Here is a 26,599-nt window from a genome sequence, read left to right on the forward strand (position 1 = left end):
ATAACTTTTGTCCATATTGGTCTTGTGTGGGGTGGGCGACTTGGGGACAGACAGTAGACAAAGACATGATTGTTACTAAGTTGCCTACCAATCCTTATTGTAAGTCTATGGAATGCAACCCAGTCCATATACTTATTAATAACCCCGACAAGTTCCTAGATAAGTATGGAAATTTATTTGGGTTTCAGATATACGGGACGGGTTTAGATCCTGGGACATTATTGTTTATAGGAATAGAGACTGATACGGTATCCTCCCAGACTCATCAAGTATACCATTCCTTTTATGAAGAGATGAGTATAGATAATAAGATCCCCCATAACGCTAAAAACCTGTTCATTGACCTAGCTGAAAGTATTGCCGGTAGTCTTAATGTTACCAACTGCTATGTGTGTGGAGGTACTAACATGGGAGACCAATGGCCTTGGGAAGCAAAGGAGGTAATGTCCGGTTCTGAGGCAGTTGACCAACTAATATCTACACAAGCCGATTATCATTTGAGTGTTAGAGGTAAATCTGAGTGGAGATTAAAGACCTCCATCATAGGTTATGTTTGCATAGCAAGGAAAGGAATAATGTATAATACTTCTGTAGGAGAATTAACTTGTCTAGGGCAAAAAGCTTATGATGATGATACAAAGAATACAACTTGGTGGTCGGCTTCAAATGTCTCAGAACCATCTAACCCGTTTGCTAGATATGCCAATTTAAAGGACGTGTGGTTTGATCTATCCATCACATCTACCTGGAGAGCCCCAGCAAATTTGTACTGGATCTGTGGTAAGAAAGCCTATTCGGAGCTGCCACAGGACTGGGAAGGGGCATGTGTGTTGGGTATGCTCAAACCATCCTTCTTCTTGTTACCGATTGAAACAGGTGAGACTTTAGGTGTTAAAGTGTATGATGTGAATCATAGGAAGAAAAGGGGACCCATAGAGATAGGCACCTGGGAAGATAATGAATGGCCTCCCCAGCGTATCATAGATTACTATGGGCCAGCCACGTGGGCTGAGGATGGTACCTTTGGTTATAGAACCCCTATTTATATGCTCAACCGTATTATAAGGTTACAGGCGGTGGTTGAGATTATCACTAATGAAACATCACAAGCGCTCAATCTTCTAGCGAAGCATAACACCAGGATGAGGACAGCAGTCTACCAAAATAGATTAGCCTTGGATTACCTTTTGGCAGTAGAGGGAGGTGTATGTGGGAAGTTTAACCTGAGCAATTGCTGTCTTCAAATAGATGACGAAGGGCAAGCAATAGCTGAGCTTACTAGCCATATGGTTAAACTAGTGCATGTGCCTACTCAGGTATGGAAAGGGTACAATCCAAGTAGTTGGTTTGGTAGCTGGTATGAGTGGTTTGGAGGGCTTAAGGCAGTGGTAGGTGGAGTCCTACTGATTTTACTGTTGTGTCTACTCCTACCGTGTCTTATACCCTTAGTAGTTAGGTCTGTGCAAAGCCTGATAGGAAGTATAGCAGAGAGGAAGGCTGCTGCACAGATAATGGCGATATATAAGTATAAGGCTCTAGATCAGGGAGAACCAATGCAAGAAGATGAATGTTGAAGATTCACATCATAAGATAAGTCTGGTCTGGTTCATGGTAACCTGAGGTATATGCAAACCAAGGTTAAGTGATGCCTCAAGTAATTGTGAAATATCAGAGGCATCAAAGGGGGGAATGTGATGTAATTCCAGTAAAATACAAGTTTAGCAGGCTAAGATTGCCACAAGGCATATGTATGTATATGTGTTTGTAGTATCAGTTAGTTAATAACACGTAGCTAAGATACTGTCATCACTGTACTGACCAGGTGCAGGAATGTAAGAACTGGAATTACGCGTCCCTCTCCTTTGTATCAGATGAGCCACGTGGTTAGACCGGATGGATGAGTTTAGACTCTATTCATTAAATAGGTTAAGGGTATGTGTGGGTGTAGTTAATTGTGGGAGGAGCTACAGTGCTATATAAGGAATGTACTCTATGTATTCAGTACTCAGACTTTGCTGTATTTTGGTGACGCTAGTCCCTCTGAGTCCCGATCGGTGATCCAATAAAGAATCTCTTCCTTCCTGAAGAAACCTGTGTCCATCTCTCTGTGCTTGGCTTCCGTCAGTTTCTCCGGTATCAATGTCTCAAATCCAGAGGCAGTCTATTACTTTCTGTATACAGAACACAAGGCTTTCTTACTATACACATTACAGTATACAGCTTCCCAACCTATATGTCTCAGTGTCTTCCCAAGTTGGCTGTATTCTGTTCCAACACGATTGTGGCTGCTGCTTATTGATGACCAGTATAATCCTCCTTTTCCCAGCATGCACTGCAGCAGGAAAAATATGGAAACTCTGAGACAGACATTGAGTCTGTCTAAACAACACACCTATAATTACCTTTATTAATTAACTAGGGAACACTTTCTGGCCATCAATCAAACAGCCAGGGAGTGTTCCTTCTAACTTCCGTTAGCTCCCCTGATCTCATGGAAGTGGCAGGCATGCTCTCCTTGAGCACGTCTTCCTCCCCCTCCTTCCCTCCCTACCTCCCTCACATACCTCAGACCAGCTTCTCAGCTCCAGACCTTAGACCTGACGTGTGCGCATGCACGTGAGCACCAAGTCAGGCTCTCAATTAGAAGCCTCTGATTGGTTATTTCCAAGGAAAAGAGGGAGGGCTTACTAAGGCTGCAGTTTAGAAGATCTGCATCCGTTGCTAGCTTTTTTGAGATATACCCCAATGAATACAAGCTTGAAAAAATCATGCATGTATTCACTGGAGGTATATCTACTAAATAGTGATTTTTTATTTATTTATTTATTTTTATTATGTGAGTGGCAGAGGGCTCCTTCAATAAAAATGGAATATGTATGTATATATATATATATATATATATATATATATATATACTAAGATCGCAGTCTAAGGAATGCACAAATAACATTGCCTGTTTCTCAGCCTCTGGAGACACACACAGCCTGCTGATCATCTTATAGAATGTCCAGTAACTTATAATGCTGCAGCGGCTCATTAAGCTGTAACGGTGCTTCACTTCTATATGGCAGACTGCTATAGTTGCCAAACATTACAGGAAAAGCTCAGCATAGATTGGAAAATGTTACTCACACTCTGTTGCTTGGTCGCTTTGCAGCCAGCAGGATTAGCGCACACCCCTTAAACAATGTGCCTGGAATAAACTTTAGAGAGCTTTGAAACTGAAATAGTCTTCATAGTCCACATACTGCAGCAGAATGAAATGTAGCAGCATAGAACACATACATTAATAATATAAAGATCTATACAGAGGTTAGAGAGCACACCTGAAAATGAAATGCAAAGAATTTCACATGTTACACAGTTGTAAAATTAAAAGGTAAAATATTACTCCATTGGAAATTAAATCTTTAAATAAAACATGCTGATTGACAGGTGCAAACGTTTTTATTAATTTTGGGGGGATGAAACGAGAGGGCAGAAAGTAGAAGGCACTCATTTTGGGGATAGCGGTAAATACTGCTGTGTGAAATTCTACATTTAATTCGAATATTAAAGGAGCACTATAGGCACACAGACCAGTTCAGCTCACTGAAGTGGTCTGGGTACAGTGTCGCTATTGCACTTAGTGCTACAATGTAAAACATTGCAGTTCCAGAGAAACTGCAATGTTTACATTGCAACACAAAGTCTGCCTCCTCCAGGGACTACCAGACAGCTGTGACAAACGCACATTCCCACAAAGGTTTGCCATGAACTCCTGGAGGAGTGTGGAAGTTGGCCTCCTGCCCACCGACTATGGTCCAGGTCAGAGACAGCGTTCGGGGGGTTACTCTGCCCAGCCTCCATTAGCAGCTTTACCTGGGTGCCCTTCGTTCAGCACTTTCCCTTAATTCGATTGGAACCCAACGCTAGCTCCCTGGCGGCCGTTAGCATGAACCAAATCCATGGAAAATCTGTGAAGGGCGCTAAAGGTTCGAGTTGCCAAATGTCAACCTTGAAACCTTAATAACTTGGAAAGGATCTGCAGAGAGGAGTGGGACAAAATCCCTCCTGAGATCTGTGCAAACCTGGTGGTCAACTACAAGAAACATCTGACCTCTGTGATAGCCAACAAGGGTTTTGCCACCAAGCACTAAGTGAAAAGGGTCAAATACTTATTTCACTCATTAACATGCAAATCTATGTATAACTTTTTTGACATGCGTTTTTCTGGATTTTTTTTTGTTATTCTGTCTCTCATTGTTAAAATACACCTACCATTAAAATTGTGACCGATCATTTCTTTGTCAGTGGGCAAACGTTCAAAATCAGCAGGGGATCAAATACTTTTTCCCCTCACTGTATAGAGTCAGGACGAAGAAAATAAAATGGCACTGTCACCATCTGGGGACTTTGAATATTTTGATGACATCGCTGCTGGGAGTCCGGTGGCTGGGGAGCGAGCAGAGAAAGGTGTGTTCTACTTTCCTGAACCTGTCCTTCGCCGGTGTGGACATCCTCTTCTGGCCAGTCCTCTTCGACATCACTGCGGTACTCTCGCAGTCCCTACTGTCTCAGTATATTTTTTGACTGGTTTGGAATTTCAGTGAAATTCCAACCCAGCCAATATGATTATTTCATGAACATTATATTGTTATGAAATACTCACTTTGCAGGGGGATGATGGTGGCAACTTTAAAGTATTTTTGTTTTTAGCAATAAACCATTCACCTCTCTAAGTTATTAAAATAGCAATAGATAGCTGTGTCACACAGAGTGCCTAAACCTGCACGTTAAGGATTCATATATAACAACAGCGATTGAACGCCAGGTTTTAGCATGAATTTGTTTCAGAGTGTTTTTCCATGTGCAGCATCCAATATATTTAAAAAGAGCTGTGGGATAGCATAGTTATTAAAAAAAAAATCTGAACCATTAAAGCAAAGTCTGTGTTGTTAAACAAAGCAGTCCAACTGTTCTGCATGTGGATCACATAAACGGTAAATTCCTATACTGTAAATATCACAGCAAGAGAGTTCTTCTTACGCCAGTGGCTTTAATAAAGTCTTTGGGAAAGGGTGTCACACATACAGACTGCTAGGCTTTCGTATCACGCCCATGGTTCTTCAGTGCAGTGGGGAAAAAATTGGAATTTCGTTCCCACATTTGCGCCTGGGATATGTGCATGCAACCCAGTAATAACTGATACTTTATCAGGGAGGTTATATGTTAGACTCTAAGAATTTTACAGGGTCTGTAACCCTTAAGACTAATGCCGTAACAATTAATGCAGACCAGTCATTATGATGTTCCAGAAAAATAATTATTGCTATTGTAATGTGCGTACAGTGTTTATATGAAACAAACGCAGTTTTTATAGGGGTGTATCCAACAGAAGACAAAATCAACCAATCACAGACGTTCAGTGCAAAAAGTTACATTTCTCATATAACATTACGTATTACAGGAAATCTACTGCGCATGTCTAGCACGTCTTCTCTAAACTATGCGAAGGTTATCTTCCCTCTGTGTCAGCTTGCGCTGTGAAATAAAAGGGAGTATCGATTGCAGCCGAAAATCTTTACTTTTAACCCCTGCAGATGTGGAAAGACCTAACTAGGGCAAAAATACGTTTTAACCCTTTACCTGTGTCTATGACAAGTCCCCTTCTCTCTGGTACTGCAGGTGAGAGTTAGGCAAGGTATCTCCAGATGTACTAATTACACATGTGGGCCTTTAATTAGCGCTTCATCTCTATTCCCTCTTACCCCTCTCCCACCAACAAACCATCGAGGAAGACCTGACCAGGTATTTGTAGATACAGGATAATATATGTTGTTAAATCCACATCTCGGTATGCAATACATCTATAGGTTACTATATATATTTATTTATAGCTCTGTATGTCTAGGGGAATATTCACTAAGCGTTGCATAGGTAAAATAATTCATTCTCCATTACTATAGATGCTTCCCTAGGGGTGCAGAAAGTGAGGGAATTTTCTCTTGATCCCTCAATAAAACTACCAGGTATACTCCCCCTTTACCGAGCAGTAGCGTGTTCATACTTAGAATTCCACTGCACAGGAATAGCTACAGCTTTTCAATTCCATGGATCTTAGCATCTTCCCAAGTAAGATACAAATAAGATACTTGGGATGTTCTTCTACGATCCTCACCACTGGGTATAAGTTGGCTGAGGATTGTGATAACAGTAGTTCAACAATAGACAGAGCATCACACGCTGCCTACCGCAGAGTTAGGCAATGTGTATGACAGATGATTATCATGGTTTGCAAGTGGCAACTGATTATGTCTTTTATCCTACCATTCCAGTTTATCACTTGTTAAATGAAGTCTCATTTTCTTTTGTACCACACACAATGAAGCACTAATAGCTCAGCAGATAGAGAATATGCTTTTCAATCCCCTGATTATCCTTTAGAATCAGATGAGAGAACCATATTTCAAAAATACAGCATCCATAAACATAGAATTATTTTCAAATTGGCAACTAAATGAAGCAAAAGGTTTCCATTAGGCTTGTTACGCGGGAGTATATTTCAACACTGAAAACAAAGACGGCAGCAGACTACCAGGACAGGAGTTGGTAATGAATAAAAATTGTCTGTTATTGACAATCCACAGCTCAATGGGCTCAAACAGCAGCAAGAATTATGGGATCCAGCAGCGAAGAAAGTGTGAAACTATGAATGCATAACAATTCAAATGTATATTTACAGGGACGGTGTAAGCATTGTCACTGCATCATCTCATTGAAGTGATTATAGTGTCTGGAGGCCCCGGGCGCCATCCTTTCAATCAATGTTAAATAGCTTTTAATGCTAAACAAGAGTCCCTAGCAGTCTGTCCCTTCTGTGCTGTTTGGGTTAATGAGGAAGAATCTGAGATTGGCTAAGAGTGTCTCAAGTGACCGCTTTCAGCCTTGACACTTTGATATATTTGCACGTTCTCATAGCTAATTAAAGTTTATATATCAGCCTCTACTCTTTTCTGCTGTCTACTGTGTCAGTTGGAGTGCTGTTCTCATATAAACTGGCATTCAATGCAAATATATGAAGTACTAAGATTGGATGTAACCAAAGAGTGGTCAACCGGAAAGAGCAACCCGATTCAGACACAGGTGGAAAAGTTTGAGAAGATGACAATGCAGCAACAGTAAATGGGTTTCCTTTCTACCTACCTAAGCTAACCGGTCCAAGGGTTACTCTTCAATAGCGTTAAATTGAATTTATACTTTATGAGCCATTTTAAAGCATTTTCTGAATAACATATTTAAAAATATAGTTAAAGTAAGTTTAAAATATATTCCTAAATTAGGAAGTGGCTGCAATCTTGATCAACCTAGTTTCTCCCCCATCCAAGCCTCCTGGACCCACCTTGCACGTCTACAAGCCAACCATACCCATTATCAGTTATTTGTGCCAAATCCACATTAGTTTGTATGGAGGGATCACAAAGCATCGTTCTCCGCAGATCTTGTTTTTTGTATGAGGAGAACCTGTGAATGTTTTGATAGAAATTGTAGAGAAAGAGTGGGTGTAGTGATGATCATAAAGCTTGGATGAATATACACACGGTTTCTTAATTTGAACATAGTTGCGGTGTTGGTGTGCTCAGCGTAAGGACTACATGTTGTGACTTTCTTCCATACATGATTTTGAGGGGTTTATTCCCTATTCTCTAATTTGTAACAAATTGAAATACAAAACGTTAAAATTGAGACAAAAATTTCAAAATTAATAAAAAAATTCTGGCTCAGCTCTAGTCACAGCTTAAAATTTAAGCTAACGTTTTCCATTTGAATTTCTGTTCCCCCCAATTCTGACAGGAATATTCATTAAAGTGAGATTTTAATGTGAATTCTACGTAAATTTCAAATTTAAGGTCAAAATAGCCAAATTGGAAACTTTATCTGTCAGCTGTGCTTCTGGTTTAGCTTGTCTGACCATACATTTGAAATTGACTCTGAATTCTTATTTTAGTGAATAACCCTTTAAATTTTGTCCCCAGTGATTTGATGGGTTGAACAGAGTAAATGGAATTCAGTTGTGGAATGCAATATTTTTTATTTATTTATTTTTACTTTATTTTTTGGAATTCACTGTGAATTCTCACTTTAGTAAATAACCCTGTGTTTTACTGTGTGTTGAGTTACTTGAAGAATCTGCCAGACATAATGTGCATTGGCTTCAATATGTAGTGAGGTTTTCAGTGGAATTGAGTAGGTTACTAGACAGCAAACTCACAAACAGAAGTATCTGCCATGTGTGCAGGTAGTGGGTACCATGTAGTGCCACCAACCCCCCTTACCATCCATCCTCCCCAAATAAAACCTGAGACATATTTGTGGTATAAACAGGCCACAGCTTTATTTATAATTTAACAAGTATCATTAACCAATAAATAACTTATTCAACATGATGTACAATTTAACCGCAGACTTCTCCTTGCCAACTCATCCCAGCACCAATCATGAATAATAATAACTGGCCTCCAACTTGGCCTTACATTACCACCATGCCAACCACTAGCCGGCCTTTTGGCTCTGTGGGCACATCCGTTTGTCCAACCATTTACCAGAAGTTAGGAGAGGGATCAGCCCTGACCTTCCTTCTATCCCCATGTACTCTTGCTCCAACCTGGATTGGCAAGGATCTTACCCGCCAGCTGCGACAAGAAAAAAAAAAAGTTATCAAATATCAAACATCAATAAGGGAGGGCGGGAGGAAAGCGGTTACCAAGCCGTTATTTTTAAAATGGCAAAATGCCCGCCTATATATAGTACAGCCCCCACTTTGTGAATGCACGCCAGGCTACCTGCCAATCTAGCAGGCTGGCCCACTAACAGCAGAGACTACTGTTTCCGTGCTTTCTGTATGATCTTAGTGCAATGACTATAACCAGAAAAAATGTGCAGTAGATAAGTTGGCGCAAAAAATTAAGAAAATAAATAGGTTTGCAGCACCCACAATATACCCAGGTAATAAGGTACAGAAACAATCACAAAACAGAAAAGTGCTGGTACGCAGACATATGTATAGAACCCCTCAAGTGTTGAGAAGTATTTACAAACAGATGATACAGTGCAAGCAAGTGTGATCCGTTATAGGGTGTCTACAAGCCCAGGTGTATATGTGTGTATACTTATAGCCTGTTACACTGTGCAATTGATATCTGTAGTTAAGGAGATAAAAGTAGGGGGGAGGGAACAGAGAAAGCACTCCTAGTGCAATACAATTATTAAAATTTAAACTAAAATAAACAGTCTCTTTAAGAATGCAACTCACAAATGTAGAGTGGTATGAGCCCCACTCTAAGCTATCTTGCCCAGGGAGGATCAGCCCCTTGCGTACGTGGGATCTGATAAATGCTCCTGTGACTCCAGTGTCAGGCAAAAAACATTTATTAAAAATAAAAACAACTGATAGTCAAATGGTAAAAAAACACAGTCCAGCTGCAGCTCACCACACCATGGGGAGTTTGATAACAGTTCAATGTAATCTCTCTCCTTCTGGGGCCGGTCCTGCTGGCTGGTGTGCAGGGCCGGCACTACCATAAGGCGGCCCAGGCAGCCGCCTTAGGGCGCACCAGCCCTGGGGGCGCAATGTCAGGCTGACCGGAAGGAGGGAAACGCACTGCGCTCCCCTCCAGACGGTTACAATTTGTAGTGTGGCCGAGCGCAGAGATTCCTGCCCGCGGAGCCCAGCCTCTGCCCGCCCACCTCTTACGACTGCCGCAGGCTGTGTGGAGGGGGCGGGGATATGAATGACATCATATCCCTGCTCCCTGTGTACCGCACAGCGAGGCTGGCGCCCAGTGATGAGGCTGGGCTGCAGGACAGGACTCCACAGAGCCGGACTCCATGCACCCCAGGAACAAGATTGAACTGATGTAAGTCTCTGTATGTATGTATGTCTGTATGTCTCTGTATGCATGTGTGTAACTCTGTGCCTTTAGGTCTCTGTATGTACGGATGTATGTATGTGTGTCTGTATGTCTTTGTATGCATGTTTCTGTATGTATGTGTCTGTATGACGGTTTGCCTCTGTATGTATGTTTGTATGTGTCTGTTTGTCTTGTATGTATGTTTATGTATGCCTGTATGTCTCTGGATGTACGTATGTATGAGTCTGTATGATGGTATGCCTCTGTATGTATGCATGTCTTTATATACCTTCATGTCTCTGTATGCATGTGTGTCTTTGCCTGTATGTGTCTGTATGTCTCTGTATGATTATTTCTGTGTTTGTATGACAGTGTACCTGTGTGACTGAAAAATGATGCCTGTGGCTTGGGAGGAAATACACACAGGTGAAGATGCATTTTTTTTTTTTTAAAGGAGGGTGAGGGGAGCCAAAAATGCATCTTTGCCTGTGTAACTAAAAATCCTAGCACCGGCCCTGCTGGTGTGTGTATTCAGTTCACTTCCTTGTATCCTGATCACCAGGTCATGAGAGTGCTTTTTCTGTACCCTCCCCCCTACTTTTGTCTCCTTAATTACAGATATCAACTGTACAGTGTAACAGTCTATAAGTATACACACATATACACCTGGGCTTGTAGACACCTTTTAAGGGATCACACTTGCTTGCACTGTACCATCTGTTAAATACTTCTCAACACTTGAGGGGTTCTATACATATGTATGCGTACCAGCACTTTTTTGTTTTATGACTATAACCTGAGCATAGCTAATGATGCTTTTTGGGGACAGTTCCCTGGTGTCCTCAAAAGTGGGACACAATGGAACAAAGTCAGGATTAAAAAAAACTGCACTCAACCCATTAATAAAAGCCTGGGTGCAACCAAACCTGGGGCAAGCACCAAGGCCTAAGAAGTAGTTAGTTGTCACCAGAGAACTCCAATACCTAGATAGGCGTTTTTATTTGAACTACACTGTCCAGCAGCAACGTTTCTACCCAAAGTTCTTTTTCAAGCTTAAAGAAACGTTGCTGTTGGACACTGTAGTTCAAATAAAAAACGCCTATCTAAGCCTTGGAGTGCTTAAAGTCAGGACTGTCCTGCCAAAAATCATGACTGTTCGAAGGCCTGTTCTCATGTAGTTCTCATGTAGTATTCCTCTTAACAGTGGGATAGTTTCTTGTCAGACTTACGCATACAGAAAACACTATAAAAGCAGACACTCATCAATTGGGTTTCCCAGAAGCACTCAAATGGGTACATTTTAAAAACTACCATTGATTTACTAAAATGCATCAAATAACCAAAATCCTAGCGACAAAACATGAGATTGCGGGTCTCAGGTCCAATTGAACTTAAGCAGTTTGCTAGTAGTTTCTTAAATATATTACATTTTGGGGAGCTAAAATATATTTTCCTTTTTTAGGCATTAATTCTATTTAGATCTCCGTAAGTCTAGCTCTAAAGGACCACCTTTATGATATGATTAAATAAAGTTTAAAGTCTTGGTATAAGCACGTGCTGGAAAGTTTTACGGAATTATTATAACTCGTCTGAAATTGGAAATGTATTGCCTTTAATGATATTCCACCTGTTCTCTGGTGGACAAGAGCCAGATTGAAAGACTCCACTCTAAAACCGGAAACCTACATGAGTATAATAAAACGCACTGCATTTTGACATTTGGCTTTTCATATTGAACTTTGCCAATTATTGTATAATGCAGTCTTATTAACATATAGTGCTCAGCAGTTTAGTTATGAGCTCACATCTAGAAATTCGTGAAACCATTCTAGCATATATTTTACAGTGATCCTGCCGAAATCTGTTGAGTAGTAATTGCTAATTACTTCTGAATACCTGCAGTTTTATGGATGGCTGGGTCTGAGAGGTTACTGCTCTCTTCTCCTGCTGTCACCTATAAAGGAAACTCTTTATAAAGAGCTTAATGGACCTGTCATTTTCCCTTTATCTACTCATTTTCACTCTTTTCTTCATGCCCCTCGGTGTGAGCTGTCGCAGTCATTATTCTGTACAGCGGTGCGCTGCGCTGGACTTTCTCTGACAGGCAGAATGTGAATATAAACATGCATAGCGGTAAGGCCTAACATCAATGTCTAATTTTATTCCATTATTGCCAGTCAGGTCGTAAGTTCCATTGTTCGTATTTTCATTAACACGTATTTCAAGGTTGTCTGCATCTTCATACACCTGAATTCAGGTGATTGTCAGACATCTATGCCTTTCAGAAATTTTTCTGTTCACTTGTTATATATTTTGAATTAAAAAGGAATGAATGGTTTAGGCCCCACTGAAATCACAGCAAACATTTAAACCAAAACCCTCTACTCTTTTCTTTTACAGCCAAAAGTGCAACAGAATTAACACATACTGCATTTCACCCTAATAATTTAATTATTTTCTATTGCTTTTTCAATTTGCACCTATTTTCTTACTAGTAAGTCTAATAGACGTAGCCTGTAGCATTTCTGACAGTTACTTTTTTTGGTATTGCCACAGCTTAGCAAGAGTTAGTGTTTCTGTGACCTTTATGGGCAAAGCAACACAGTCCTCTAGGGTAACGGGTATAGAACAACAGTCTCTTATGCAAAAATGGTGTGGTTTATTTACAGCGTGCACAAAAATCCATGTAGCAATCAATTTGTTCAAAACTGCAGCACAACAGAAAGGAAAATCTACAAACAAAATCCTAGCTCAAATTCGAGCACTAACTAAACATAAAGTAATGTCCCTTACTAAACCAGGGTAATAAACTACACAAATCAACAAAAATAAACATTGGTTTCACCAACCTTTAGCACTTTGTTTGGTGCTGCTCTGCACAGACCTGCTCTCTCTGCAGGTCAGATTGTATCTGACTGTTACCGAGTAAACTTACAGAAGCCAAACACAGAGAGATGGATGCAGGTTTTCAGGAAGTAAGAGGTCTTTATTAACATACCGATCGGGCCTCAGATGAACTCCTGTTACAAAAATATCTGAGAGCCCAACACATGGTGTAAATTCCTTATATAGCAATATAGCTCCTCCCATCAATAGCTACACCCATACATACCCTTAACCAATCAATGAGCAGAATATAGACTTGTACATCTGGTCAAACCACATGGCTCATCCAAGACAAAGGAAATAAGTGCAATTTCAGTTCCTGCATTCCTGCACATGCTCAGTATACTGATGACTCATCCAACTGTTTGTAACCAGATACTAATTAGCATATGCCATGTGGAGATTTCGGCCTACTAAATTTTGACCATGCTGGAATCCCATTACAACTCATTTCTGCTCTGAGACCTGCTAATTAAAGCCTCAGCAGTTGCTAATTGGGCAGATGAATGAGTACAGACTATGGAGGATTCTGGGTCCTAGATACCTTCCTTCTATTACCCTCCCATAGACTCTGTCACAGTTTCTTAAAAACATACAAGGCTATTCACTAGTTAGAATTGTCAGGGATTCAATGTGAATTTCAAATTTAAAGGGACACTATAGTCACCGAAACAAATTTAGCTTAATGAAGCAGTTTTGGTTTATAGATCATACCCCTGCAAGCTCACTGCTAAATTCTCTGCCATTTAGGAGTTAAATCCCTTTGTTTATACAGCTCTAGTCTGACCTCCCTGCATGTGACCTTCACAGCCTTCCTAAACACTTCCTGAAAAGTATTGCACTCTCGGTTTAAAGGGAAACTATAGTGCCAGGAAAATAAGATTGCTATAGCGTCCCCCTATTTTGCCTCTTCCTAAGTTTATTAACGTTATTCACTAAAGTATAAATTCTCAGAGGTTGTCAGTGAATTTCAAATATCAGGCCAAAATAGCCATTCTGTGTATCACTCTTTAACATCTGTGCGTGATATTGTATGTATATCCTTGTCTTTCTCTTAATATGTATTTTGCCGATCTGTCCTGCACTCTGTGTCAGTGAGTGTCTCTTTCTCTATAGCTTGGAGTTGAATAAAATTAAAATAAGGTAGAGTGTTAAGGAGAAAGAGTTTGATGTTTTTAGTATACTTACATCTGTGTGAGCCAAAATTCCAAGTGAAGTTTCACAGCTTGAAAACTTGCTGTGCTGTCATCAAAATGTCGTTATGTAGATAGGACTCATTACCTGTCTGTATCCAAAAGCTACTAGTTTTTCATCCCAAAGTAAGACAGTTGTATTTCAAGGGTGCTTTATTGTATTATTTAAGGAACACTTTATTGTATTTTTAAAGGAACACTTTAGCATTAGGAATAGAAATGTATTATTAGCTGTTTAGATTATTGCCCCTCTACCCTCAAAGTAAGAACATAAATATATTTACTTACCTTCACTTCCAATAGCAATACAGTCTTGTTATGGCCACCACCATCATTACTGATGAGCTCAGTCAATGTAATGCATTGACATAGGGAAGCATTGGGGGTGTGGTTGTGCATGCGCAGCAGTCGCTGAGCTGCACCAATCAGCATCTTCTCTCAGAGGTGCATTAACTCAATGTATCTCTATGAGTAATGTTCAGTGTCCCCATGCAGAGCCTGGAGGTGCTGAACTTCAGATCTGCAATCTTTGCAGGACCTCATTTAGGAAATCCCTCTAGTGGCTGTGTGAGTGACAGTTACTAGAGTTGGTATTCGGCAGCCATGTAAGCATTGCCTTTTCTCATAAAATGGAGTGTTTACACTACTGAGCCTTCAGGGAAAATCACTTTGCTCCAAACCACAACATTAAGCTGTAGTGGTTCTCATGCTTAGCATGTCACTTTAATTAATAGAATTTTCCCTTAAGGAACTGACAAAGCAAATACAAATCTAGCCCTAATCCTTACCTTAGTATTAATTCTAACAGTAATGCTAACCCCATACCGTCGTAAAGCTGACTCTGAACATTAGCCCAGGCCATGAGCTCTAATTTCAAAACCTTAACCATGCATGCAACCCTACCTAACCCTAACTCAAGCTAATCTACTGTGATCAGAGAGTCCTGAGCCAATTTAACAATATTACACGTCAATACATGTACTGTTAGCAATACGTTAAATTTAAGATATGGTTTTAGATTGGCATTTTATAATATGTATGGAAAAGGAATGTATATTAGCTAATATACCATAATGTTTTAACAGCGTATTGAGCGCAGCAAGTCAAGAAGTCAATTTGTAATTGTGATTAAAATAACATTCTTTATGTATGTTACACTGTAATACATGTGTTCTATGGTGTATGTATGTTTGATCTTTCCCCAGGATTAATTAACACACTTTTTTTTTTTTTTTTTTTTATTCTTTTTTTTTTTTTTTAAGTAATGCACAGAAACCCATTTGGAATGGACATTTGTTGTCGGAAAGGATCTCGAAGCCCACTGCAAGAACTCTACAGCCCAGCGCAGGTTTGTGTGTACATAACTTAGCTCATGCCTGTTGAATATAGTGTTTATATCGTTGTGTCCTTTATGCATTTCTACAACACTTGCGTGTTGATGTATACACTCCTTATTGTACAGCCATTGAATATAATTTCATAGTCATATACCCACCTCCTATAACCTCCGATCCAGTACTAGCACGATATTAAGCATGCTACAATACAAAAATAAAGTGGCTTGATCCTCATTTTCCTACAGAGCAGCGCAGAATAACAGAATAACCTCAGGGACACAGTCAAATCTTCATTCAATCTAAAATATTTTAAGAGATCTATGGCAATATATCTCAGCACAGAATGCACCTGTCATGTTTGAACATATTTATTACCTGTTATGTCTTAAATGTATATATGTGTGTATGTATATAGTTTGTATTATGTATTTTTGTAATATTGTATCCTATTGTGGACAAAGACCCAGGAAATACTTGAAAATTAGAGAAATCTCAATGTATCCATCCTGGTAAAATATGTTATCAATAAATAAAGAAATATACACAAAGACCCCATGGAAAATGGGGGTCAGCCAGAGCAGAAAAAGTGCGTGAATCAAAAATGACTGGTCTTGGTCTAGCACAAAAGAGATATCCAGCTCTTAGTAACACTTAGCTGGCTCAGAATAATAAGAGTTATGGTCTATAGCAGCTGATTTGCCCAAATAATCTGAACCCTGCCTGTGTAGCCTGTGCACAGCTTTGTCTGAAAGATGTGTTTATCCAGTTATGCGGATTTTTTCCACTAGAGATTCAGTTCAATGCATTCCAGATAATATCACACAGTTTTATCTTTTTGTTCCACACAATTGATTGATTTAATGCAGCAGCTAGACAGTGTTGTTTCAGATACTTATGTGTGTATGCTGCTCTGTAAATGCTGTAATATAACCGCATCAGGCATTCCAAGGGGTTTATTCATTAAACAGTGAAGTGAGTGATGAATTAATGATAGAACTGCAAATTTAAAGGGACACTCCTGTCACCTATACAACTTTATTGCATTTAACAGATTTCGGCCTCATTAATATGCTGTATTTTGTGCATGCTCAAATCATAACAGCTTTTGCACAAGAAAAAAAAAAGGCACCATAAGCCGGCCTCCTTAGCCACACCCCCTCATGCCAGAAAGACTTCCTTATCAAAAGCATGTACACAGTCTCAGCCCCAGTAGCACTAAGTAAGTGGCTTTGTCGCCAGTCAGAGAAACTACAAACAGATAGTGATATCCTTACTATACTGAATGACCTAGGTCAGTGGTTCCCATCCCAGTCACCAAGTACCCCCTAACAGTCCAGGATTTCGGAATTACCCAGTTGTGTCTAAGGTGTTTTTAGGAAGAAAAAAAAACAACAACACATGTCAGACACAACAGGGTAATCCCTAAATCCTGGACTGGTAGGGGGTACATGAGGACTGGGTTGGGAACCACTGACCTAGTGGGATTTTTCCAGGTCAAGTTTTGCAAATCAGAGATGTATTTGGCATTAATGAAAATTAAGGTATTGTCAGAAATTCATCAGGGGACCGTAATCCTTAATCCAAAATTGCCAAATTGCAAAAACAAGTTGGAAAACCAATTAGTTTATTGGCCATTACATTGCACTATAGTGGTTTTGGTGTTTCGATTGTTCCCTTAAAATGTCCATTAGTTTCCCTACCTACAAATTGTGTAATATGCATGTAACGGACCGTTTCAGCAGAAAAGGGTAAAAATCCGTTTAGGCGATAATCCCCTTTTCACAAAAAGGCACAGCTACTGTAAAAGCACCAAAACTCACGAATTTGGATATAGGTGAATACATCAAACTCCCGAACTGCATACCAGGGAATAAGATAGCACTCCAAACTGGAACCTCACGAATAGCTGCTAGCAGACGAACAGGAAAAGCAGACATCAGCTTACACTCCTAGCAATCAATCTTCCAGCAGCATACAGTGAATCCCCCCAAGAACGAGACAAGGCTCCGTGTTGAAGGTCAAGCAGTGGTCTGTTTATTCAGGGCTACCTGCCCCTGTATTTATGCAGGTCTCCCACCTGGTGGACACTTCCCTAGGGGACCAGATGGAAGACTGAAACAGCAGACAGACATGTATCATTTTCGTACACACAGCCACAATCCTTTCCCACCATGCATCTTGGTTTCCTCCTCTCTGTCCTGGAGATAATTAATGAAGTAATTCAATTATCTCCCAGGACAAAGGCCAGACTCCATTATGCACATGGTGACACAGAAACAGACTATCACTTTAAAATACATACAGACACATTTTATACATAAAACACAGACATGTAACAATGCAATATTATAGTACAACTACTTTGATGGAAATGTTATTCTAACGTAAGATTTTGTTTTCTTAAAATTCTAGTGGTTTGAGAGGCAATAATATCATCATTATTTTATTATGATTTGTTTGATAATGGTTTAGGCTACTCTATCTTATTAAGATGCCAGTTTAACCCCCTGATTCGATACCACTAGTTTTATTTTGTGACCTGATTGATATAGTTTTTGTCTTCTTTGCTAATTCTAACCTCATTTACATAGTAACTAGAAAATAAATATTAATTCAGCTAATTTACTCAGCAGCTTAGACATTTGCACGGCTGTCTTATCAGGATCCCTGACAATTCTTCACTAAATTATAAATAGTGTGAAAAAAAAAAAAAGAATTGCAAAATGTAAGCTAAATTCACTTCTATTTCCTACTTGGCAATTTAGCCTATTTATTGCATTTCACTTTTCACTTTACTGTTTAGTGATTAAGCTCCATAGTTTTATACATATTGTGCTTGCAGTACTGAAATCATCTGAAGTATTCATTGCTCCATTGTATAGTAATTTAAAAAAAAATGTATTCCAGTCTGCTGGTCTCCATCATGCTGTCTATCCCTGGCTGAGATCATTAAGATTGAGAATACCAGCCAATCCGATGCTTCCCCTATAGGAAAGTTTCGGGAGACTGGTGTGCATGCGCAGCAAAATGCCATGCTAGTTCAATCAAATGCTCTCAATGAGATTAATTTGAGCAATAACTGAGTTTACCTCCGTTGTAGCTGTGTGAGCTCCTCTAATGACTGTCTTCTTGACAAACACTCAAAGCGTGTTTACTCGTGTTAACAAAATTTTTGCAAAACTGAGATGTTTTCAGTTGCAGTGTTAGACAGACAGAGGCATAGCACCCAGACCACTTCATTGAGACAAAGTAGTCTGGGTTCCTGTAGAGTAAAAATACAGTCTGTTAATGGTGCAGCAGGGCACTAGTCACAGCCTCCAAGATAGCTGAAAACCATCAGCTCTCCTGAGTTACACCCTGCAGTAGGGTGGGAGCGAAATATTTGCCTGAGATCTTTAGCTGAGCACTCTCAGTCAGTAATATAAAATCAGATCAGAGAGTTTCCTGCACTCCTGAAGAAGGCGAGAATATTTTATTAAATGTTCTTTTCTTTCGCTTATTTGTATGACAAACAAAAATACCTGCCCATCCTATCTTGCTTTGTTCTTTTTCAGTTTATTCACTTTTGTGGCTTGACCTAGAAATTAAAAATGTTAAACCAAGCTAGTTTAAATGGTTAAATTCTCCAACATCCCCCCCCACTCGCCTATTGTGGCCTTGAATTTTAAATTTCTTTTAGAGTTATCTAGATCTGTCAAAACATGCAATCTTAATGATTCCAAAATATATAGACGTTCTCTATGCCCACGAACCAGTTATTTAATTATGAAGTATGTTTGTTGCTGTATTTATCATCAGGACACTCACTGTGATGTGCATCCCCTTGTGAAGTCAGTATCTGTTACACTTCTCAATTAGCACTTAATTAGACCAAGCTTGATTCATTAGATCTCCGTTGCAGTCTTTTAAGAGACTGACATCACACACCAGATCAAACATTAATGGGAACATTGACATATGCCTTTCATTCATACACTGCAGCATGCGCTTACTGTTTATACATAATGAGGGGGATTGCAATTTGTACAGTAAATATTATGTAACGTGCTTGGGTTTCACTAGTCCTTTTAAGACCCTTTCTAATATTTGCATATAATGGAAAAGAGTCGAATCTCTGTGAATCTTGATAACGGATAGGTGTAAAATCTCATGAGATATTGTATAAAGTATATTTGTGTAGAGTTTCTTCTTACACCCTACAGAGGTGCCAGAATCACAATGTTTTACTAGATAGGGGGCAACGTTGCATGCTGATGGGCAGCTCATAATTTTGCCAGTTCCATCGTAATTGTTTGGATCCACATCAAGTGAAAATTGTTCCCCTATATTTTGTACAATACATGCGCATCAATACATTAATGCATCAATTTTACCGCCTGCGACATATGATGTCTACATATTTTAGTGCAGCAATATTTATATATTATGTACTGCCCACCAGCGTGTGCAAGTAATACTTGTTCAGGAAAACGTCGTATCATTTGCAATCCTAGCAGCACAAGACAACGTGATACCTTCCAGTATGTGCATAGAAACAGAATGTGACGGCAGATAAGAACCATTCAGCCCATCTAGTCTGCCCACCTTTCTGAATACTCTCATTAGTCTCTTACATCTAGTGTTGTGCCTATCCCACGCATGCCTAAACTCCCTCACTGACTGTGTTAACCTCTACCCCTTCAGCTGGAAAGCTATTCAATGCATCCACTACCCTCTCAGTAAAGTAATAATTCCTGATATTATTTTTAAACCTTTGTCCCTCTAATTTAAGACTATGTCCTCTTGTTGTGGTAGTTTTTCTTCTTTTAAATATAGTCTCCTCCTTTACTGTATTGATTCCCTTTATGTATTTAAATGTTTCTATCATATCCCCCCTGTCTCGTCTTTCCTTCAATACATGTAAGATCCTTTAACCTTTCCTGACACTTTGCATAAATTGAATGCATTTCTAAGACTCAGCCTAAAATAGCCAATCTGTGAATATAACAGAGTTGAAGACTTTTTTCAGACCAGCTATTTTGCCGACATCTTGCTTTTTGGCGTTCCGTGGACTACAATTTTGTGTTTAATGAATAAACCCGGCTGGAGTAGATGCCATTGGGCTGCATGTTGCCACAATAACAATTTACAATGAGTAAGAGAGAGGCAAGAAACCAGTCACACTATACTGCAGCAATAATTGAACTGTTTTCCACAAACCTGATCTTATCAGTCGCATTACAGATTAGTTTAGTGACTGTGTTTTAGATTAGCTCGTGTGCACCAGTAATCAAATAGCACGCTTATACAAGCTAAAGAATTACTGTGTACAAATACATAATGATTGCCTTACACAGTGTTTCAGTAGTAATTGGTATGCTTCAAATACATCTGTTTGAAGGAGAAAGTTTTCTTTTATATGCACTGGATATGTCCATATCTCATTTGGCAATATATACAAATATGGAATATCCTGTCAGGGAAGAAATGGCACAACTGCAAAACTGTATATTTAAATGATTTTAAATTGTGTCAAATGGCCACTCACAATTTGTAAGAAGTAAAAAGGCCTTCAATATGTAATTTGACACAATTTCAAATAATTTAACTATACAGTTTTGCACTATGTTGTGCCATTTCTTTCCTGACAGGATATCCCCTATTTGTATATATTACATAGTTATATAGTTACACAGCTGAAAAGAGACTTGCGTCCATCAAGGTCAGCCTTCCTCATATATGTTTTTGCTGTTGATCCAAAAGAAGGCAAAAAACCTAGTCTTCCAATTTTGCAACAAACTAGGAAAAAATCCTTCTTGACCCCAAAATAGCAGTCAGATATCTTCTTGGTTCAAGCATCTATTGCCCCATTAATTAAAAATGATATCCCTGTATGTTATGTTTTTGCAAGTATTTATCCAATTGCAGTTTAAACATCTGTATGGACTCTGATAAAACCACCTCTTCAGGCAGAGAATTCCATATCCTTATTGCTCTTACTGTAAAAAAAAAACCTTTTCTTTGCCTTAGATGAAATCTCCTTTCTCCCAGCCTAAATGCGTGACCTCGTGTCCTATGTATAGCCCTGTTTATAAATAGATTTCCAGATAATGGTTTGTACTGGCCCCGAATATATTTGTATAATGTTATCATATCTCCTCTGAGGCACCGTTTTTCCAAACTAAAGAGATTTAAATTTTGTAACCTTTCTTCGTAACTAAAGTGCTCCATTCCTTTTATCAATTTTGTAGCTCGTCTCTGCACTTTTTCTAGTGCCATGATATCCTTCTTTAGAACAGGTGCCCAAAATTGCACAGCATATTCAAGGTGTGTTCTTACCAGCGATTTATAAAGAGGCAAAATTATATTTTCATCCTGGGAATTTATGCCCCTATGTATACATGACAAAACCTTACTGGCCTTAGCAACTGCAGATTGACATTGCATATTGCTGCCTAATTTATATATTGATCATTGTTGAAGATTATGCTGAGGAAATCGTCGGGTTTTTCATCCTTAAAGGGAAGTTTATTCATTCATTCACTTTGTTTGTGTAGACCACTATATTTATTGCACAAGGTTGTGGAAGGCACTGTTGTATATCATAACACATATCTCATTTGGAACAGAATTGGAAGATTCTTTAACCTTTTAAGGACCAAACTTCTGGAATAAAAGGGAATCATGACATGTCACACATGTCATGTGTCCTTAAGGGGGTTAAAGGAACACTAAAGCATCTGAAATACAAACCTGTTCCTGTCCCTAGTTATGGAGGCCCCTCTTCCAATAATAAAATAAAATATTTGACTTACCTTTTCCTGTGCAGAGGCTCCTTTGCCGCTCCTCTCTTCCTCCAGTGATGTCAGAAAGGAGCATTAGTAACCGTATGCGCATGTGCAAACATCCAAGCTTCCCCATAGGAAAGAATTGAATGAATACATTCCCACGGGGGCTTCCGCATCACGTGACCATGTTTTACTCGGTCAAGTTTGCAGAAGCGCCTCTAGTGGCCGTCAGGAATAAAGCAACTAGAGGTGGACTGAACCCTTCAATGTAACGTAGTTTCCAAAAAACTGCAGTGCTTTACATTACAGGGTTAAAAGGACACGGTCACTGCACCCAGACCACTTAATTGAGTTGAAGTGGCCTGGATGAATTTAGTGGTTCTTTAACTCTGGACTGTTGGTGTGCTTTGAGAACCTGGTTAGAAACATACCACACAAGAATGCATAACATTATAGCTTTATTGTATATATCTTGGTCAGAACCATCTCTATTATATATTACATTTATTATAAATTACAATGTGTTTTGTACTAGAAAGGTTACATCAATATCGACCAAGGAAGTTAAACTCTGTGCATTGTATGCTGGGAAACACCCATATATGTCTTCTTTATGTTCGTCAAAAATTTGTAAAAATGCCTTTGCTCCATCCATTTTGCCTAAACCTCTGCAGAGCAGACTATTTAGCTAATAATATTCCTTTTATTTATTTTATTTTTTATGCACAAGGGTTTGTGAAAACTTGGATAAAAAAGATTTTCTAGTCATTACATTGGATTTGGTCTGGGTTTATTTTTTTTATTTTTTTTTTGCAAATTTTATTTTTTAGCGTTTAAAGATAAGTTCAAAGTAACAGGCACGTAGCATTAATTTGGAATATCTTGCTGTCTTTTCCCCATCAGGGATCCACCATTTATGCTGCTACTATTGCACATGCCTCTCAAAATTTCAGATGACCAAAGTGAAATTTCATTTCAGGAATAGCCGCTGGACGTGTGGCGAGTGATGAACCTGTTCCAAAACATTTTAAGTGACATTATTCTCACTGACAATGTACTTTGGAAGAAATCCAACATATCTCATTTACAGACTAATTTATAGACACATTTACTAAATGATTGTGGATTTTACTGCTTTGAGATTCTGTTATACACTTATAATCAAAGCACTAAACGTTAAGAGTGCCTCAAATAATAGGAGAGAAACGAGAGACTTAAGGATTTGGGCACCAGATAGGGACTGTCCCGCCAAAAGATGGACATTTGGCAGGTATATCTGCATTACATGGTTATAATAAATCAGGTCAGGCATTTAATAGAGCTTAGAAAAAGTTCCGTCCAAATTTGTCCACCAGTCAGTCCTAGTTATTTTGCGTCTTTCTATACCAGATACAAAATGAGCTAGTTCATTTGCATATTTTATGTTTTTTTATTTTTGTCTTCAAAACCCACAGCGAGTTCTGCGTTTCCTATTTCTATGAATACCAAATAAAAGCTGTGACAGTGAATATAAGGGTCAGTTGAAATCTTATATTCCCAGGGATGTGCTAGACACTAATTATACTCTTTGCTCAAATTTGGTAGCTTTTTTTATCTTGAAAGAACAGAAGAAATTGAGAAATTATAATAGCACAGAAAAGAGAAAAAAAGACATAGAGAACAGTTTTAAACCCAGTGAGTAATTATGATCAACAAAAGAAGGATGAGTCAATTGAATAGCTTTGCAGTTATTTCAGCAAACCTGGCAGGGTGTTAGTGATTTAATTCAATATGTTGGCTTTCACATGAAATAAATGGACATTTGTTTTTAAACCTTTCCCGAGTGTGTTGCATTAAAGAGACACTATAGTTTCTTTTTTTTTCTTTTATAACAGCAAGTGTTCAAATATTCTAGTTTTGTTTGAAAATGTACTGTACTTTTTCGAATTCTTAACCCCTTAAGGACCAAACTTCTGGAATAAAAGGGAATCATGACATGTCACACATGTCATGTGTCCTTAAGGGGTTAGGAATTCTACACAAATTACGCTGGAGTGTTTTATTTCCAATTTACCGTACAGACCCACAATTTGCCTTTGAAATAGAGAGTTCACTTACCTGTAATTAAGCAAGATGGAGCCTTGTGGCAGCTCTGTTCTGCCTGTTGAGAAATAATCACCATTCATAATCTCAAGCCAATAGAATGCTTCTCATTGCGAGACACGGTGAATATGTGGCAATTGCCACTTGGTGCCTTAAAAGAACATTCTACGCGATAAGAAAAATCACAATTTAGTTAATATGACTGAATGAAAACATGCATTCATGCATTTAGTTATGCATGTTGGCATGGTGGTCATATCTATAAAGAGCTTGCAAAAGCCTGTTATCATGCCTGCAGTCTTTGCAAGTCCTCCCCTTTTCCCCAGCACAGAGTTTCAGTCTGAGTCAGGAAATGGCCAATCATAAGCTACAAGTTTGCATGATGATAGGGGTACCGGGCTTTAACGGGACACTATAGTCACTAAAACAACTTTGGTTTAATGAAGGCGTTTTCGTGCATAGATAGTGATGTCGCGAACATAAAATTTTCGGTTCGCGAACGGCGAACGCAAATTTCCGCAAATGTTCACTACTGTTACACCAAATATGAGTTGCACTGGTGTGACACTGTGCCCTGGCAGGCCCTGAAACGCACACGTGTGAAGGAAACTGACTGCTATTATATTACAGTCAAAAAAGTTTTTTTTTGTTTTTTTTTTTAAATGCAAGCTATTGTGACACCAGATATGAGTGGTGGCACTGGGCAAGTGAGCACAGTATACGCTGTGAGCCTGACACACACGCTGGCAGGCAGGCAACTGCAATTAGATTACACAGGGAAAAAAAAAAGCAGACTGATGTTGTAAAAAGGGCTTTTTGGGGTGCTGTCCTTACAGCAGAGATCAGATGAGTCCTTCAGGACTGTAGTGGACACTGAATACACTAGCCTAGCTATCAATTTCCCTATTAAATCAGCAGCAGCTACACTCCTCTCACTAAGAATGCAGCTTCCGGGGGGCGGGGCCTAGCTGTCATGGAGGAAAGACGCACTTCGTGTGAGCTCCCTCAATATCTCACTTTAAGCAGCTATCAACAAGCGAATTTCACCCCAGAAGGGGATGACCCAGCGATGTTGCTCCTACCTGACCGACCCGACATGCTTAATAGCGGTCAGCAACTCGACAGAGTCTTACTTACCTCCGCGTGGCAAGTGTGGCCTGGTGCTCACCGGGCGGGAGAGGCGGCCGATCTCCCGATCCTGGGATGCCAAGGAGCAGCTACTTCCCGGCAGGAGCTCCGTTACCCCCCCCCCCCTCGGACCGGTGGGGGTTATCCCGGTCCACCCCTGAGAGGCTGTCTGGAGCTAATGGACACACAGAGCACAGCCGCCCAGGCTGACATACTCATCTGCGACTCTCCCAATATGGCGGCAGCCGCGTGTCCTCCTGGTACCAGCAAAGCATGGCAGGATATTGAGTCTAAGCTGGACAGACTCTTTAATCAATTTTGAAAGCAAATAACAAGCAGGAAGCCCCAACAAGCTGCACCACAGCCCCAACAAGCTCCACCACAGCTAAGCGAAGCAGTCCCCATTAAAATCCACCAATGCAAAAGGCATCGAAGACGGGACCGGAGGTACAAACAGAAATGCAGAGCCTGCCCCACGTCAAGCACTCGCCTCCACCTTAAGCCACCACAATCCCACAACGGACGTGAAGCACCACCGGGACAGATCCGACCACCTGACAAAACAAGCTTCCACCACCTCAAGCCGGAAACCCGGCACTCAGCCAGAGACTTGCCTTTGTTGTTCCAGGTATCAGGGACTCCCAGGGTCTGCACCTGGCGCCCAGAAGGGATCGGATGAGCACAAGCAGTAAACAGCAGCCTGCCAAGCATGTCCCACTATAGCCGATCCTCCACACCATGCCTTTGATCACATGAACTGCTCTCTGCACATTAACTAATCGTAAAGTAGCAAGCGTTTAAACATGTCATTATTTCACCTCCTAAAGAGTTTATTGTCGTAGTTCCTTACATGCCTTTACCTTAACCGTTCATGTATTATGTTATTCACTTGTCTCATCTCATGGGGCGACTCACACTTGATTTATAACTAGTGGTGGAGCTGCTGATATAAATACACAGTTGATAACGTGCAAGCTACACCCTAAACATGACCGCAATCTTTCACAACAATGTATTGCTATATACTCATACCCTCAGTGCAACTAGCCATGATATACACACGTTCAGCCTAGCATGCTCAAATATAACACACTTCTGTCTAAAAAAAAAAAAAAATACAAAAAATAAATAAAAAGAATGCAGCTTCAGAATTAATCTAAATTGTATGCTGTCTAGGAGGTGGGAGGGTCTGGGAGGGAGGGTCTGCTGCTGATTGGCTGGAATGTGTCTGCTGACTGTGAGGTACAGGGTCAAAGTTTACTCAATGATGACGAATAGGGGGCGGTCCGAACATCGCATATGTTCGCCGTCCTTCG

At 39.8% G+C, this 26,599-nt stretch overlaps 1 protein-coding gene across 2 annotated transcripts in view; it reads left to right on the forward strand.

The window, feature by feature from the left end:
• CHST11 (carbohydrate sulfotransferase 11) overlaps window positions 1-26,599 on the forward strand; it is a 232,326-nt gene that overhangs the window by 96,903 nt on the left and 108,824 nt on the right. For both annotated transcript variants that reach the window (XM_063447220.1, XM_063447221.1), the window contains exon 2: window positions 15,232-15,317. In XM_063447220.1, coding sequence (XP_063303290.1) covers window positions 15,232-15,317 — 86 coding nt within the window. The remainder of the gene's footprint in view (window positions 1-15,231; window positions 15,318-26,599) is intronic.

This window comes from Pelobates fuscus, chromosome 3 (genome assembly GCF_036172605.1).
Source record: "Pelobates fuscus isolate aPelFus1 chromosome 3, aPelFus1.pri, whole genome shotgun sequence".
Classification (NCBI taxonomy): Eukaryota; Metazoa; Chordata; class Amphibia; order Anura; family Pelobatidae; genus Pelobates; species Pelobates fuscus.